The following is a 17,742-nucleotide window of genomic DNA, read 5'->3' as shown; positions in this document are numbered from 1 at the left end:
CACCCCTATTCTGCAACTCTTTCGTATTCGGATTTTGCTACGAATCGTAGAAATAGTATGCTGCAATCCGAATCGTATTTTCGAATTTTCGAAATTCGTAACAATGGCATGCCTAAAAACGAACGAGTAAGCTTTTTTGCGTAATTTTGTACGAAAACAATTATGTATCGGAGGCGAAATAAAAGATGTCAATCGATGTGTGTTTGCAAGAAATATTGGTGGTGTTCATTTAAACAGATAAATTTGCCTTTCGCATATACGTATATTTTTATCCACTGCTTTATATAAACGAGCAAAAAAGAATATTTGTGGCCCCTTATCTAGAAGCTTGGGTCCGGTTTAGTTAATGTACAACGATTTTCGTTTGTTGTGTCCAAACGCATAACCCGAATCCAAAAACTTTAACATACACGTGTAATCAAAGTATTTAAGATAAATGTTTCAAATTTCCTACCACTAGCTTATTAATAAATTCGGTTTGCACTATGCACTTTTTTGCAAATTTCGACGTGGGTTCTGCTCAAAAATACTGTGGACGGTGTAGCCGGAGTGATATGCACAAGAAATGTTATATACCGTTGACATGCGGAAGCCCCTCCTCCCCGCAACACAGAAAGGAGAATTGTACTTAGTAAGGGTTATAATCCCTAAGCGCGACCGAAGGCAGAAGCAGGCGCAGCAGGTGGTGGACCTAACAAAGTGCATGTTTTCAATGGCTTGGAAGAAGCTGTTATTGCATTAACTGGATTGAGAACCAGAGCTTCCGGCATAGGAGGCTTGTGGTTCAACAATTCAACCAGAAGCTGACATAGATGCGCCCATGGTTACTATGTACGACAGCTCCGCATACCTTTGTGAATCCATTGCCATAGCGCCCGCTTACTCCGCTGCTATAATTGCAAATACATCAGAATCCATAATTTTCCTCGAAATATGTAAAATTAACCAATTTTACAATAAACAAGCACATGATGAGTGTTTTGTAATTTCTTTCCAATTTGTTTTCCTTCATTCAGTTATCTTCGAAAAACAACTGATAGCTGGCAATGCTGCACATGTTTCCGCAAGGGTTGCGGCATGTGGATTTTTCGTTTCGGGTTCTAGAATAAGGGGGTTCATTTGGGGGGGAAGTTGCAAATTCGTGCTGGGAAAATTTTTGCTAGTAAGAATTTAGAAGCAGGATTGTGGCACACGGTTGCATTTTTATCAACACTAATTTGAATCAACAAGTTCGTTAAATTTAAAAATTAACAATCTTGTTGCGATTTACTAATGAAAGAAGTAGGTAAATATTCGTTTATTCAATTAATTTAATTAATTCCAAACATTTGAAAGGTACGCGGCTGAAAAAGCTGTATTCGTAATCGGAACGCATTCGACACCACTGTCGATATAGGAAATCCGACAGTGACTTTCACAAAGAAATTGAAGGGTATGTTGAAGAAAGTCAGAATAAGAAGAAATATACGTATAGGTCCTGTTTTGGTTTCTACCTGAAATAATTTAAAAAAATTATTATGCTCGAAATGCAACCGTGGACGCCAGCTGGCAGTGAAACTTGCAAATGTTTGCTAATTCCTGTTCGCGCAAAACTTACTAAGTTTCTCTCTTTGGGAGAGTAAGGTACCTTATTCTCTGAATTTTGTTACTGGCTAATTCTTACTGGCAGTTGCACAGCGAACACTCCTTATGTGTATTTATACACATTTATATATAATACTAGTAAGATACTATGTCCTATTTCTACTTTCTTGAGTTATGATGAATTTCTTGTTATCTAATCAGCTTTTATGATCATTTCAATAAAATCAATAACTTCATATTTTTTCATTCATTCTGAAAAATATTTCAAACTGTAAACTTAACTTTTACGATTTGTGAAAAGTGTTAATCAATTTTAAGAAAGAACCAAATACAAACTTTTGTATTTTATTGGCGCAGTCGGTAGGATCTGCGCAAAAGATCCTTGAGAACCTACAAAGGAAACTTAAACTTCCTAGTCCGCAATTCAAAGATTTCAAGCATGAATATTGCCTGACGTTTTAGTTCCTGAATGAATATTGAGGAGCAGTTGGAAGTTTTAAATACTACTTTCCGGTCAGTTAGTCTTCAGGATAATTTTAGCATGACTGAATCTAGAGGACGAAGAGAATTTGCTTTGAAAAATATTAAGTTAATAGCGCCTTTTGATCGTAATGCTAATTACCTTGCCCTGTTTGTGTGCAGTATCGACGAAATATCTAGAACTCTCCCCTGAAGACCAGCGATTTTTTTTAAATTTAATATTTACTACGCTAAAAAGACCTGCCGCAAATGTAGTAAGGCGAGAGCAACCAAATGATTGGACATCGCTGCGTGATCTTTTGATCGAAGAGTTTGGTGAGCATACTCCTGTTTCAACGCTCATATTAGAAAAAAAAACAATATAAGGTCTAAGAATAGTATTAAGTTATTGTGTGAGGAAATAAATGTACAAGTTTGCAGGATCAAGGATTGTATAAAGTTAGGTAGTGAAAATGAAGCGACAAAATTATTTCTAAATGAAGAGCTTAACAGAACTAGTTTAAAAATATTAAAAAGAGAGTTACCTATTCAACTTACAGCACTAATTAATGCTAATTTAGTTAGTGATTTTAAAAGGGCAATGGAAGTTCTTAGAGAAAATAATGTCTTTGATAATGAAATCGATTATCTAAAAATAAAATACTTTTTTCCCTAAAATAAATAAAAATCCAATAAATACTATTTTCCAACCTAACAATTTTCCATTTGCACAACCTTTTAGTCCAATGAATTCATCTTCATTTCATAATAGTAACAGTAATAAACCTAAGTATGGTCAAAATACCTCCACTCAATTTGCATTTCCACCCAATTACTTCTTCTCTTCTTTTTTGGCGCTGTAACCGCCTAAGCGATTTTGGCCGAGTTCAGCAAAGCACGCCAGTCGTTTCTCCTCTGTGCCAACTGACGCCAATTGGAAACGCCAAGTGAAGCCAAGTCCTTCTCCACCTGATCTTTCCATCGCAGTGGGGGCCTCCCTCTTCCTCTGCTACCACCAGCGGGTTCCGAGTTGAATACTTTCAGAGCTGGAGCTTCGGTGTCCATTCGAACGACATGACCAAGCCAGCGGAGCCGCTGTATTTTAATTCGCTGCACTATGTCTATGTCGTTGTAAAGCTCATACAGCTCATCGTTCCATCGTCTGCGGTACTCGCCGTCGCCAACGCGTAAAGGCCCGTAAATCTTCCGCAAAATCTTTCTCTCAAACACTCCAAGAGCCGCCTCATCGGATGTTGTCATTGTCCATGCTTCTGCGCCATATACCAGCACGGGCATGATGAGTGACTTATAGAGCGCGGTTTTCGTACGTCGAGAGAGGACTTTACTCCTGAATTGCCTACTCAGTCCAAAGTAGCACTTGTTGGCAAGAGTGATTATTACCAAAATATGTATCCAAACAACAATAGTTATCAATTGCCACCCGCTAATTATAATAATTTTTCTAATCCAAAGCTAAATCAATAATTCAATACACATAACACTAATAGACAAAATTCGAATATAGATAGAATCAGACGATTTGGTATGCCCGAGCCTATGGAGCAAGACCCATCAAATTTTCATTTAAGGACCTCGGAGATTTACCCACAGTAGTTTTAAAATTTGGAAATATTTATCTTAAATTCTTAGTTGATACAGGTGCGTCTGTTAGTTTGATTAGGCTTAATACTTTTGACAGTTAAGTCATTAATGTTAATCCAATTATTTTGAAAACTGCTGCTGGGAAAATAACATTAAATAAAATACAAGAAGTGTATTATGATAATCAGAAAAATACCTTAAAATTTTACATTCATGTATTTTCAAAAATTTATAATGGATTACTAGGTTAGGATATTTTAAATCTTCTTGATGCAAAACTTGATGTTAAGGAAAAGCTTATAGTCTTGAATGGTCATGTTCATAAATTTTTTGATTGTGAAAAGAAAGGATGCACTAATTTGCATCAAACATCAGACAAAGGCCTTACAAATAATATACAAGAAAACGATTTTAGGATCGATCATTTGAATAAGGAAGAATTAAAACAAATAACAAAATTAATTGGACAATATAATGGTTTATTTTACAAGGAAGGGGAAAAGTTGTCTTTAACTAGTAGAATTATACATAGAATTAGAACAGTTCATGAAGATCCAATCTACGCAAAATCATATAAATATCCTGAAATTCATAGGGAAGAGGTAAATCGGCAAATAAAGGATATGTTAGACCAAAATATTATTTGTCATAGCGATTCTCCTTATTGAGCACCGATTTGGGTGGTACCTAAAAAGTTAGATGGTTCAGGTAAACAAAAATGGAGAGTTGTAGATTACCGAAAATTGAATAACATCGCTGTAGATGATAGATACCCAATTCCTAATTAGATGAAATTTTAGATAAAATTGGCAAATGCATGTATTCGAAATGGACCCTACTGATAGCAGGAAAACTGCTTTTTCAACACAAAACGGTGATTACGAATTTTTAAGAATGCCGTTTGGATTGAAAAATGCACCTGCAACATTCCAGCGGTTGATGAATACAATTTTATCTTATCTTATAGATCTTATAGGAAAAGATTGCATGGTATATATGGATGATATAATAGTTTTTAGTACTTCGCTTCAGGAACATGTTGAATCGCTCAACAGAGTTTTTGCAAAGTTAGCTAATGCTAACTTAAAAATCCAGATAGATAAATGTGAATTTATGAAAAGAGAAACAGAATTCTTGGGCCATGTTGTTACGCCAGAGGGAATCAAACCTAATCCGAATAAAATTGAATCTATAGTGAACTATCCAGTAACACAGACAGAGATGCAAATAAAACAGTTTTTAGGTTTGGCTGGATTTTATAGAAAATGTATAAAGGATTTTGCTAAGATAACTAAACCCTTAACAAACTGTTTAAAACAAGGGAACAAAATTAATAGTTTGGATAAAGATTACATTAAGTAGATACCATAAAATTATTAATAACCAAAGGACCGATTTTGGCGTTTCCTAATTTTGATAAGTTATTCACTCTACTGATGCTTCCACTATGGCATTAGGAGCAGTTCTAAGCCAACAAAGTCATCCTAATTGCTTCGCAAGTCGACCATTAAATGAGCATATGCTTAATTATTCTGCTACAGAGAAAGAGCTACTCAAGTTGTTAAGGAACAAAGAATAAATTATTTGAACAAAACCAGACAAGACAAACCCATTGATTTAAATTTTGTTAAAGCAGAGAATTCAAGGAAAAGGTTAGAGAAAATGTCTAATCCTTTTAAGAGAGTAAAGGTAGTGCAAACGGAGGATGATAGGGAACATCATCTGGTAAAATATAAAACTAGGAAGGTTCGAAAATATAAAGGCCAATTTAAAAGGAAGAAAATGTAATTAATTCAATTGTTATCTCTCATCTAATTGGTTTTTTTTGTGTTTCTCCTATTTTAATAAATCTGCTAAATACTTTAGTCGCTGTATTTTTCGAGTTTTTTTTATCGAATATTGTTATAAAAAAGAGTTAGATTTTCAGATACTGAGTTAAGTTATTTGATAGTTATGTATATGTTGTTCACAATGAGGACATTGTTTTTTTTTTTTTTTTTAGGTGGGAGGAGTAAGATACTATGTCCTATTTCTACTTTCTTGAGTTATGATGAATTTCTTGTTATCTAAACAGCTTTTATTATCATTTCAGTAAAATCAATAACTTCATATTTTTCATTCATTCTGAAAAATATTTCAAACTGTAAACTTAACTTTTAAGATTTGTGAAAATTGTTAATAAATTTTAAGAAAGAACTAAATACAAACTTTTGTATTTTATTTACTTATATGCACAATCAAATCCGCTTGCTCTATATACACTGCGGGAACAAAGTATAGGCACAGCAAATTTTTCGCAATATATCCAACAATTTTTATTCTAATATTTTTGCGCCAATTTTGTATAAAAATATGGTTCATTCAACAACTAAAAACATAAAAATATAATTCCTAAACTGTGCAAAACTGTGCACAAATTCAGCAAATTTCCACCAAAACTTTCAACTTTTCAATCAGATTTTTTAGAATTTTTTCGAGTGTGCAGTTTTGAAGCCCATTAAATTCTAGTAAAAAAAATGCAAGTTCGGAGTTAGTCAAAAATCGCGTTGATTTTTGAGAATTTTTTTTGTTTAAGGGATTTTGCATTTTTTCCACATAAAGTATTTTCGAAAAAAATTGCCAAAAATCAACAAAAAAAATCAAAAATAAAATTGATTGGGCTACAAATCTGCATACTCAAAAAAATTCTAAAAAATTTGATTAAAAAGTTGAAAGTTTTCATGAAAATTTGCTGAAACTTCGCGACTTTTGCACAAAGTTTAGGAATTATATTTTTATATTTTTTGTTGTAGAATGAACCACATTTTTATACAAAATTAGCGGAAAAATATTAGAATGAAAATTGTTGCATATATTGTGAAAAATTTGCTGAGCGAATACTTTGTTCCGGCAGTGTATATACATATATTGTTTTTCCGGCAAAATTTTAATGTCACCACTATCTGCTCTATGGCACAATCAAATGCGCTTCCTTTGTACGTACTTTGATTTAAAGGATTTTCCAACTGCCCGTGTACCCGTTTACGTACACCCTGTACTAATAACACAATCCAATGTGTCACACTATCGCACATCTGGAATGAAACATGTACTCGTTACTCAGCACAGAAACGAGCAATTTTCTAATTTACGAGTTACACCGAAGAACAGCGAAAACAAAGATGGCTGCAAGCGCCGCCATATTTGTGCTCCCTACTTGTGGCTTGCAAAAATTTTTTTTCCCACCCATGAGATAAATTTTCGGTGTTTTTTGATCCCATTATCGTCGCCACTGTAACTCAGCAGTTTACTTGACCCCCAGTGGTCATTCCCACGACAGCCGGTTCTACGTACCGGAATGACTCGGGTTTTACCCGACCAAGGGCTCAAGGGATCTCAATTCGGAGATTCGGCAACTTGTGAACGTACATAATCGGAAGAAATGGGAAGAGCATTTGAAGACCTGCAACTTCGTCAACCGTGAGGTCGTTGTCTAACCCGACGAAGCGTTACGACAGAGAGAATATACTTTGATGACGGACTCGGAGCGATGCGCGAGCTATTTTAGACGGCAGTTTATTCTGCATCCTCCGGTGGATAAAGCCAAACGTGGAGTGACCAGATGTCAGCACAAAATGCCAAAACCCAGTGCGCCTCTTGTTTTCACTTGCTGTGAAGTTCAGGTGGCCATCGGGAAGGCGAAAGCCTCCAAAGCCATGGGTCCCGACAGAATATGCATGCTGATGCTGAAAAATTTCGGTCCTGCGGGAGTAGCGTACCTAACGGAGGTCCTCAATTTGTCCATTGGCCACTCTCGGCATTCCAGACATCTGGAAGATGGGGATAGTGGTCTCACTGCTCAAACCGGGGAAACCAGCCAACAAAGGAGAGTCTTATCGTCCGATAACCCTCCTTTCCCCAGTAGCGAATACACTAGAGGCCTTGCTGCTCCCGTATTTCACGAACCACCTGATCCCTGCGAAGCATCAGCATGGTTTCCGTAAAGTGCACAGTAAAACAACAGCACTTAACGCCATAAGCACTCAGATAACTCGTGGCCTAAACCGAAACCGCCCCTGTGAGAGAATTATTCTAGTAGCGTTGGACCTGTCGCAAGGCGTTCGACACTGTCAGTCATTCAACGCTACTAGAAGATATAGAGGCCTCCTCACTCTCACAGGCACTCAAACGGTGGTCGGCGAATTACTTGAGTGGTCGACACTCGTCAGTAATTTTCGGAGACAAAACCAGCAAGCCACGTCAAATTAAACAGGGGGTACCACAGGGTGGTGTCCTGTCCCCACTACTTTTTAATTATTACATTTCAAAGCTTCCTCAACCACCAGAGGGTGTCAATATTCTTGTTGTTGTTGTAGCGGCTACAACAACCCCGCCCAGATCGGTTGATATCTCAGTCGTTGTCGTCAAGTTCCACTAACGGCAGCCCTAAGAGGCGTGCAGCCTCCATTGGGTCGGTCCATAGGGACATGCCGGGTTTTCCGGGCATGCTAAGAGGTGTTTCGAGTCGTAAGGGGTCTCCGCATGCCGGACACTCATTTGGCACATCCGCATTTAGCCTACTCAGGTATGAGTTTAACCTGCTGCAGTAGCCAGAGCGAAGTTGGGCTATTGTGGTTCTTGTCTCCCGAGACAGACGAAGCTCCTTCTCGTCACTGTCCGGTGGTTGTGTGCCTAGAACGGCATTCACAAGTCTGGAGTCTACATAACTCGAGACTGACTCGCTGTGAATGCCTTTCAGGGCCTGTCGGTATGCTGACGGGTCCAGAGGCTGCTTAATGAACCTCTGGACTTCGTCCGTCAGTTCGTAGAGGTGGCCACATCTGTGGCTCCCAACCAGAAACTGCTTGTAGAGCATTATGTTATGCTCCTTGACTGGGAGCATTTTCGCCTCGTCATGAAGGTGGTGTTCTGGCGACATCAGGAGGCATCCAGTCGCTGTCCTAAGTGCGGTGTTTTGTGTTGTCTGTAGCTTCATCCACTGCATCCTGCTAGTCCCCGGTGACCCCACTGGTGCTGTGTAGTTTAAAACCGGCCGGCCTATTGCCTTGTATGTTGCCAGCAACGTTCCTTTGTCTTTGCCCCAAGTACTGCCGGCTAGCAACTTGAGGACCTTGTTGCGGCTCTGTACTTTATTGACAATAGCGGTTGCGTGCGCAGAGAAGGAGAGCAGACTGTCGAATGTTACTCCGAGTATTTTGGGGTTAATCCCGTCGGAATTGGTGTATCATCGACATGAATTCCCAGCGGTAGCCTGACCTCCTTCGTCCAGGTTGTGAACAAGGTCGCAGAGGATTTCGTATGGGTGAGGGCTAGGCAGTTTGCAGTGAAGAACGAGAAAGCTCGGAGAGATACCCGTTTACCTTCGAACACAAGTCATCAATTCCATTCCCAGTCGCCGTGATCGAGCAATCGTCGGCGTAAGAGACAATCGAGACTCCCTCTGGTGGGACACCACCTTGTGGAACCCCCTGTTTTATTTTCCTGACTTTGCTCGATTTGTCTCTTAATATTACCGACGTGTGTCACCACTCAGATAATTTGCCGACCACCGTTTGAGCCTCTGTGGGAGAGAGGAAGCCTCTATATCTTCTAGTAGCGTTGAATGGCTGACAGTGTCAAACGCCTTTGACAAGTCCAACGCTACTAGAATCGTTCCCTCACAGGGACGGTTACGGTTGAGGCCACGAGTTATCTGAGTGTTTATTGCGTTAAGGACTGTTGTTGTACTGTGCACTTTACGGAAACCATGCTGATGCTTCGCTGGGGTTAGGTGGTTCGTGAAATACGGGAGCAGCAAGGCCTCAAGTGTCTTCGTTACCGGGGAAAGCAGTGTTGTCGGTCGATACGAATCTCTTTTGTTGGCTGGTTTCCCCGGTTTGAGCAGTGGGACTACTCTCACCACCTTCGAGATATCTGGGATGATGAGAGCGGCCATTGACAAATTGAGGACCTCCCTTAGGTACGCTACTCCCGCAGGATCCCAATTTTTCAGCATCAGCATGCATATTTCGTCGAGACCCATGGCTTTGGAGGCTTTCGCCTTCCCGATGGCCACCTGAACTTCCAAGTGAAAGCAAGGGGGGCACAAGTTGTTGGCAGTTTGTTCAGCCTTCTGGTCACTCGACGCTTGTCTTTGTCCACCGGAGGAGGACTGCCGGCTAAAATAGCTCGCGCATCGCCCCGGGTCCGACGAAGCATGGTCGCCGAAAGAAATTTCGACTCTGTCGTCGTGCTTCGTCAGATTAGACAGTAGACAGTGACCTCACGGTTGACCAAAGCTTACTCACACCAGAGGTGAAGTTACAGGTCTTCAGATGCTCTTCCCACTTCTTCCGCTTATGTACGTTCACTAGTGGACTCGGTTGGTGTGGGGAGAGCAGCGAAGGTGTTTTCAGTAAAGGCCGCCATGATATCCGGTTTATCAGACCAGCGCTGACTATTGTTATGTCTGGCGAGCTGCAGCAGCTGCCCATAATCCTGGTGGGTGCGTCGTCGTTCGTTGTGCAGAATGTCGAATCGTCTATCTGTTCAGCCAAGTCTGTTCCCCTATGATCGTTTGACAGGCCTGAGTGCCAAAGATCGTGGTGCGCATTAAAGTCACCTACTACCATACGGTTTTCACCTCTGAGGAGCGCACCTATATCAGGGTGATGCAGCAGGTGACAGGGGGTTTGTACACGTTAAATATTTCGAGCTCAGCATCGCCTGACCGGATAGCAATGGGTTGACATTCTAGGGTGGTATTCCTGCGGTCGATGTCTGCTTCGATAAGACGATACTGCACGGTGTGGTACGTGATGAACCCTAAGCCCCCACCATTATCTCGCTCGCGATCTCGACGGTGCACGTTGTACCCGGCACAGTTTAACAAGTTGAATTGCTGTGCAACTTCGTCTCTTGGACCGCAGCTATCAATATACCATGCCTTCCCAGGAAGACGGTTATCTCCTCGATCTTGCTCTGAAGCCCGTTACAGTTAAANTTTTTTTTTTTTTTTTAGGTGGGAGGAGTAAGATACTATGTCCTATTTCTACTTTCTTGAGTTATGATGAATTTCTTGTTATCTAAACAGCTTTTATTATCATTTCAGTAAAATCAATAACTTCATATTTTTCATTCATTCTGAAAAATATTTCAAACTGTAAACTTAACTTTTAAGATTTGTGAAAATTGTTAATAAATTTTAAGAAAGAACTAAATACAAACTTTTGTATTTTATTTACTTATATGCACAATCAAATCCGCTTGCTCTATATACACTGCGGGAACAAAGTATAGGCACAGCAAATTTTTCGCAATATATCCAACAATTTTTATTCTAATATTTTTGCGCCAATTTTGTATAAAAATATGGTTCATTCAACAACTAAAAACATAAAAATATAATTCCTAAACTGTGCAAAACTGTGCACAAATTCAGCAAATTTCCACCAAAACTTTCAACTTTTCAATCAGATTTTTTAGAATTTTTTCGAGTGTGCAGTTTTGAAGCCCATTAAATTCTAGTAAAAAAAATGCAAGTTCGGAGTTAGTCAAAAATCGCGTTGATTTTTGAGAATTTTTTTTGTTTAAGGGATTTTGCATTTTTTCCACATAAAGTATTTTCGAAAAAAATTGCCAAAAATCAACAAAAAAAATCAAAAATAAAATTGATTGGGCTACAAATCTGCATACTCAAAAAAATTCTAAAAAATTTGATTAAAAAGTTGAAAGTTTTCATGAAAATTTGCTGAAACTTCGCGACTTTTGCACAAAGTTTAGGAATTATATTTTTATATTTTTTGTTGTAGAATGAACCCCATTTTTATACAAAATTAGCGGAAAAATATTAGAATGAAAATTGTTGCATATATTGTGAAAAATTTGCTGAGCGAATACTTTGTTCCGGCAGTGTATATACATATATTGTTTTTCCGGCAAAATTTTAATGTCACCACTATCTGCTCTATGGCACAATCAAATGCGCTTCCTTTGTACGTACTTTGATTTAAAGGATTTTCCAACTGCCCGTGTACCCGTTTACGTACACCCTGTACTAATAACACAATCCAATGTGTCACACTATCGCACATCTGGAATGAAACATGTACTCGTTACTCAGCACAGAAACGAGCAATTTTCTAATTTACGAGTTACACCGAAGAACAGCGAAAACAAAGATGGCTGCAAGCGCCGCCATATTTGTGCTCCCTACTTGTGGCTTGCAAAAATTTTTTTTCCCACCCATGAGATAAATTTTCGGTGTTTTTTGATCCCATTATCGTCGCCACTGTAACTCAGCAGTTTACTTGACCCCCAGTGGTCATTCCCACGACAGCCGGTTCTACGTACCGGAATGACTCGGGTTTTACCCGACCAAGGGCTCAAGGGATCTCAATTCGGAGATTCGGCAACTTGTGAACGTACATAATCGGAAGAAATGGGAAGAGCATTTGAAGACCTGCAACTTCGTCAACCGTGAGGTCGTTGTCTAACCCGACGAAGCGTTACGACAGAGAGAATATACTTTGATGACGGACTCGGAGCGATGCGCGAGCTATTTTAGACGGCAGTTTATTCTGCATCCTCCGGTGGATAAAGCCAAACGTGGAGTGACCAGATGTCAGCACAAAATGCCAAAACCCAGTGCGCCTCTTGTTTTCACTTGCTGTGAAGTTCAGGTGGCCATCGGGAAGGCGAAAGCCTCCAAAGCCATGGGTCCCGACAGAATATGCATGCTGATGCTGAAAAATTTCGGTCCTGCGGGAGTAGCGTACCTAACGGAGGTCCTCAATTTGTCCATTGGCCACTCTCGGCATTCCAGACATCTGGAAGATGGGGATAGTGGTCTCACTGCTCAAACCGGGGAAACCAGCCAACAAAGGAGAGTCTTATCGTCCGATAACCCTCCTTTCCCCAGTAGCGAATACACTAGAGGCCTTGCTGCTCCCGTATTTCACGAACCACCTGATCCCTGCGAAGCATCAGCATGGTTTCCGTAAAGTGCACAGTAAAACAACAGCACTTAACGCCATAAGCACTCAGATAACTCGTGGCCTAAACCGAAACCGCCCCTGTGAGAGAATTATTCTAGTAGCGTTGGACCTGTCGCAAGGCGTTCGACACTGTCAGTCATTCAACGCTACTAGAAGATATAGAGGCCTCCTCACTCTCACAGGCACTCAAACGGTGGTCGGCGAATTACTTGAGTGGTCGACACTCGTCAGTAATTTTCGGAGACAAAACCAGCAAGCCACGTCAAATTAAACAGGGGGTACCACAGGGTGGTGTCCTGTCCCCACTACTTTTTAATTATTACATTTCAAAGCTTCCTCAACCACCAGAGGGTGTCAATATTCTTGTTGTTGTTGTAGCGGCTACAACAACCCCGCCCAGATCGGTTGATATCTCAGTCGTTGTCGTCAAGTTCCACTAACGGCAGCCCTAAGAGGCGTGCAGCCTCCATTGGGTCGGTCCATAGGGACATGCCGGGTTTTCCGGGCATGCTAAGAGGTGTTTCGAGTCGTAAGGGGTCTCCGCATGCCGGACACTCATTTGGCACATCCGCATTTAGCCTACTCAGGTATGAGTTTAACCTGCTGCAGTAGCCAGAGCGAAGTTGGGCTATTGTGGTTCTTGTCTCCCGAGACAGACGAAGCTCCTTCTCGTCACTGTCCGGTGGTTGTGTGCCTAGAACGGCATTCACAAGTCTGGAGTCTACATAACTCGAGACTGACTCGCTGTGAATGCCTNAGTAGCCAGAGCGAAGTTGGGCTATTGTGGTTCTTGTCTCCCGAGACAGACGAAGCTCCTTCTCGTCACTGTCCGGTGGTTGTGTGCCTAGAACGGCATTCACAAGTCTGGAGTCTACATAACTCGAGACTGACTCGCTGTGAATGCCTTTCAGGGCCTGTCGGTATGCTGACGGGTCCAGAGGCTGCTTAATGAACCTCTGGACTTCGTCCGTCAGTTCGTAGAGGTGGCCACATCTGTGGCTCCCAACCAGAAACTGCTTGTAGAGCATTATGTTATGCTCCTTGACTGGGAGCATTTTCGCCTCGTCATGAAGGTGGTGTTCTGGCGACATCAGGAGGCATCCAGTCGCTGTCCTAAGTGCGGTGTTTTGTGTTGTCTGTAGCTTCATCCACTGCATCCTGCTAGTCCCCGGTGACCCCACTGGTGCTGTGTAGTTTAAAACCGGCCGGCCTATTGCCTTGTATGTTGCCAGCAACGTTCCTTTGTCTTTGCCCCAAGTACTGCCGGCTAGCAACTTGAGGACCTTGTTGCGGCTCTGTACTTTATTGACAATAGCGGTTGCGTGCGCAGAGAAGGAGAGCAGACTGTCGAATGTTACTCCGAGTATTTTGGGGTTAATCCCGTCGGAATTGGTGTATCATCGACATGAATTCCCAGCGGTAGCCTGACCTCCTTCGTCCAGGTTGTGAACAAGGTCGCAGAGGATTTCGTATGGGTGAGGGCTAGGCAGTTTGCAGTGAAGAACGAGAAAGCTCGGAGAGATACCCGTTTACCTTCGAACACAAGTCATCAATTCCATTCCCAGTCGCCGTGATCGAGCAATCGTCGGCGTAAGAGACAATCGAGACTCCCTCTGGTGGGACACCACCTTGTGGAACCCCCTGTTTTATTTTCCTGACTTTGCTCGATTTGTCTCTTAATATTACCGACGTGTGTCACCACTCAGATAATTTGCCGACCACCGTTTGAGCCTCTGTGGGAGAGAGGAAGCCTCTATATCTTCTAGTAGCGTTGAATGGCTGACAGTGTCAAACGCCTTTGACAAGTCCAACGCTACTAGAATCGTTCCCTCACAGGGACGGTTACGGTTGAGGCCACGAGTTATCTGAGTGTTTATTGCGTTAAGGACTGTTGTTGTACTGTGCACTTTACGGAAACCATGCTGATGCTTCGCTGGGGTTAGGTGGTTCGTGAAATACGGGAGCAGCAAGGCCTCAAGTGTCTTCGTTACCGGGGAAAGCAGTGTTGTCGGTCGATACGAATCTCTTTTGTTGGCTGGTTTCCCCGGTTTGAGCAGTGGGACTACTCTCACCACCTTCGAGATATCTGGGATGATGAGAGCGGCCATTGACAAATTGAGGACCTCCCTTAGGTACGCTACTCCCGCAGGATCCCAATTTTTCAGCATCAGCATGCATATTTCGTCGAGACCCATGGCTTTGGAGGCTTTCGCCTTCCCGATGGCCACCTGAACTTCCAAGTGAAAGCAAGGGGGGCACAAGTTGTTGGCAGTTTGTTCAGCCTTCTGGTCACTCGACGCTTGTCTTTGTCCACCGGAGGAGGACTGCCGGCTAAAATAGCTCGCGCATCGCCCCGGGTCCGACGAAGCATGGTCGCCGAAAGAAATTTCGACTCTGTCGTCGTGCTTCGTCAGATTAGACAGTAGACAGTGACCTCACGGTTGACCAAAGCTTACTCACACCAGAGGTGAAGTTACAGGTCTTCAGATGCTCTTCCCACTTCTTCCGCTTATGTACGTTCACTAGTGGACTCGGTTGGTGTGGGGAGAGCAGCGAAGGTGTTTTCAGTAAAGGCCGCCATGATATCCGGTTTATCAGACCAGCGCTGACTATTGTTATGTCTGGCGAGCTGCAGCAGCTGCCCATAATCCTGGTGGGTGCGTCGTCGTTCGTTGTGCAGAATGTCGAATCGTCTATCTGTTCAGCCAAGTCTGTTCCCCTATGATCGTTTGACAGGCCTGAGTGCCAAAGATCGTGGTGCGCATTAAAGTCACCTACTACCATACGGTTTTCACCTCTGAGGAGCGCACCTATATCAGGGTGATGCAGCAGGTGACAGGGGGTTTGTACACGTTAAATATTTCGAGCTCAGCATCGCCTGACCGGATAGCAATGGGTTGACATTCTAGGGTGGTATTCCTGCGGTCGATGTCTGCTTCGATAAGACGATACTGCACGGTGTGGTACGTGATGAACCCTAAGCCCCCACCATTATCTCGCTCGCGATCTCGACGGTGCACGTTGTACCCGGCACAGTTTAACAAGTTGAATTGCTGTGCAACTTCGTCTCTTGGACCGCAGCTATCAATATACCATGCCTTCCCAGGAAGACGGTTATCTCCTCGATCTTGCTCTGAAGCCCGTTACAGTTAAATTGAAGGAGCCTCATGTGGTTCGGGAGACGTGTGGTAATGCGGAGTGTGAGAGATGTGTGTGGCCTTGGTGCCATTGGCTATGTGCGCTGCTGTGGTGGTTGCCGCCCTGTGGTGGTGGTGGTGGGTGGCGTCGCAGTTGGGATTTGCGACCGTGCAGCGCAACACGGGCCCTCGAAGTTCCTCGTCCAATCTCGCGTGGTGCGCAGACCTGAACATGCTCTAAAGTGGCACCAGCCAAGGCAGGTGTTGCACTTGACTGATGTCACATTACGGAATATCCTGGTCTGACATACCGTTCAGATTGTAGGTGGAACCAAGAGTTGTTGGCGGCGGCGTGTGGGTGGTGGTGCGGTTGTGTGTGTTCTGTGGTCTGTCGTGGTTGTGGTGTGGTCTATTGTGTTGTTATGTTGTGCTGTGGTGTTTGTGTGGAGCTGCTCAGGTGGACTGGGGTTAGCCGTGGAGGCTGCTCTATTTGAGCAGCAGGGGGCCTCAAACGACGTGGTCCACTGCCGATGTGTCCGTAATCCTGAGCAGACTGGTTTCTGGCCCTGGGTTTGACTCGATGCCAGCCCTGAGCAGAAGAATACGTAGCGAATGTAGCCCTATGGACGTACAACTTCTGAGATACTTCGCCGACCTAAACGGGGTTAGATCGCCGAGACAACAGCCCTTAGTCGGGTACGTAGAACCGGCAGTCGTGGGAATATTGTCAATATTGTCTCCTATGCTGACGATTGTTCGATCATGGCGTCGCCGGTTATCTCGCCGAACTTTCTCGCTTCTTCACTGCAAGGAGCCTTGCCCTATCGACTGCGAAATCCTCGGCAATCGTATTCACCACCAGGATGAAGGAGGTCAGAATGCAACTGGGTATTCACGTTGAAAACGTAATAATACCGACGGCGAATAACCCGAAAATCCCCCTTCAGGTTCATTAAACAACCTCTGGACCCGTCAGCCTACCGATAGGCCCTGAACGGCATTCACAGGGAATCAGTCTCGAGTTATGTAGACTCCCGACCTGTGAATGCCGTTCTAGGCGCACAACCACCGGACGTGGACGGGACAGAACTTTGTCTGCCTCGGGAGACCCGCACCACAATAGCCCAACTTCGCTCTGGCTATTGCAGCAGGTTAAACTCTTACCTGAGCAGAATCAATGAGGATGTGCCCAACCAATGCCCCACTCAGCTGACACCCTGTGGAAGTATCACAGTAGGAAGTAGCGGGGCTTAGTAGCCGCTACTACAACAACAACAACGTCCCCAGTGGTTCAATAATATTATAATATTTATGCTGTAATGCAGTGTTTTACTATATATGTATATTTATTAGTTGATATGTCAATGCGACTTTACAAGTTCACGTTCTGTCTCCAACTAACTAACCATCCCGAGTTGATCCGGATCAACGCTGCCGTCTGTTTATGCTTTAAATAACTGCTCGTTACTCATCATCGTCTCTCACACTGTAGCTACTATAACGAATGCTGGTCTCTACACAAATAAATAAATAAATGAATTGGTAAATAAATAAATAAACGACCAGGGGCCTATTTCATAAAGCGACATATTTAGTTTTAAGCAATTTTTGTCGCTTTGGTTATAATTATGTATGTATGTACTCTTTTGAATATTTTGTTGCGATATAAAGATCTTTTGATCTCGTTTCATTAAACGATACAGAACATCAAATCTCACAATTTTCGTAGCTAGCTTTTATGTTTTCATACTATTTTAATATAATTTTTTCCATATACAGCTTTTTATATATGCCAAACTTGAATATCTACTAATGCGATAAAATGGGTAATTGCTTGAAAATAAACAGTCAGGACGATATTTCACTTCTGCGAGGGAGCGAAAGTATTAACACTCAAGATTTCGCAGCCGATCAAAGTGGTCCTCTCCCAATTTATTCGGTAAGTTATTTAAATTTATGTTTAATGATTTCGTTCGTTGTTGTTA

At 42.4% G+C, this 17,742-nt stretch overlaps 2 protein-coding genes across 4 annotated transcripts in view; one reads left to right on the top strand and one right to left on the bottom strand.

The window, feature by feature from the left end:
* LOC108371546 (uncharacterized) overlaps positions 1–17,742 on the bottom strand; it is a 58,536-nt gene that overhangs the window by 19,505 nt on the left and 21,289 nt on the right. The gene's annotated exons all lie outside the window — the stretch shown is intronic.
* Positions 1–17,742, top strand: part of LOC108372025 (Ring finger protein 11) — a 76,798-nt gene that overhangs the window by 58,082 nt on the left and 974 nt on the right. For all 3 annotated transcript variants that reach the window (XM_017627697.1, XM_017627767.1, XM_017627827.1), the window contains exon 2: positions 17,537–17,696. In XM_017627697.1, coding sequence (XP_017483186.1) covers positions 17,580–17,696 — 117 coding nt within the window. In that variant the 5' untranslated portion in view covers positions 17,537–17,579. The remainder of the gene's footprint in view (positions 1–17,536; positions 17,697–17,742) is intronic.

Source organism: Rhagoletis zephyria, unplaced genomic scaffold (assembly GCF_001687245.7).
Source record: "Rhagoletis zephyria isolate East Lansing unplaced genomic scaffold, Rhagoletis_zephyria_1.1 Rzeph_scaffold_00004, whole genome shotgun sequence".
In the NCBI taxonomy this organism is placed as follows: Eukaryota; Metazoa; Arthropoda; class Insecta; order Diptera; family Tephritidae; genus Rhagoletis; species Rhagoletis zephyria.
The sequence above is the reverse complement of the archived record's forward strand: the minus strand, read 5'-3'. Positions and strand labels throughout refer to the sequence as shown.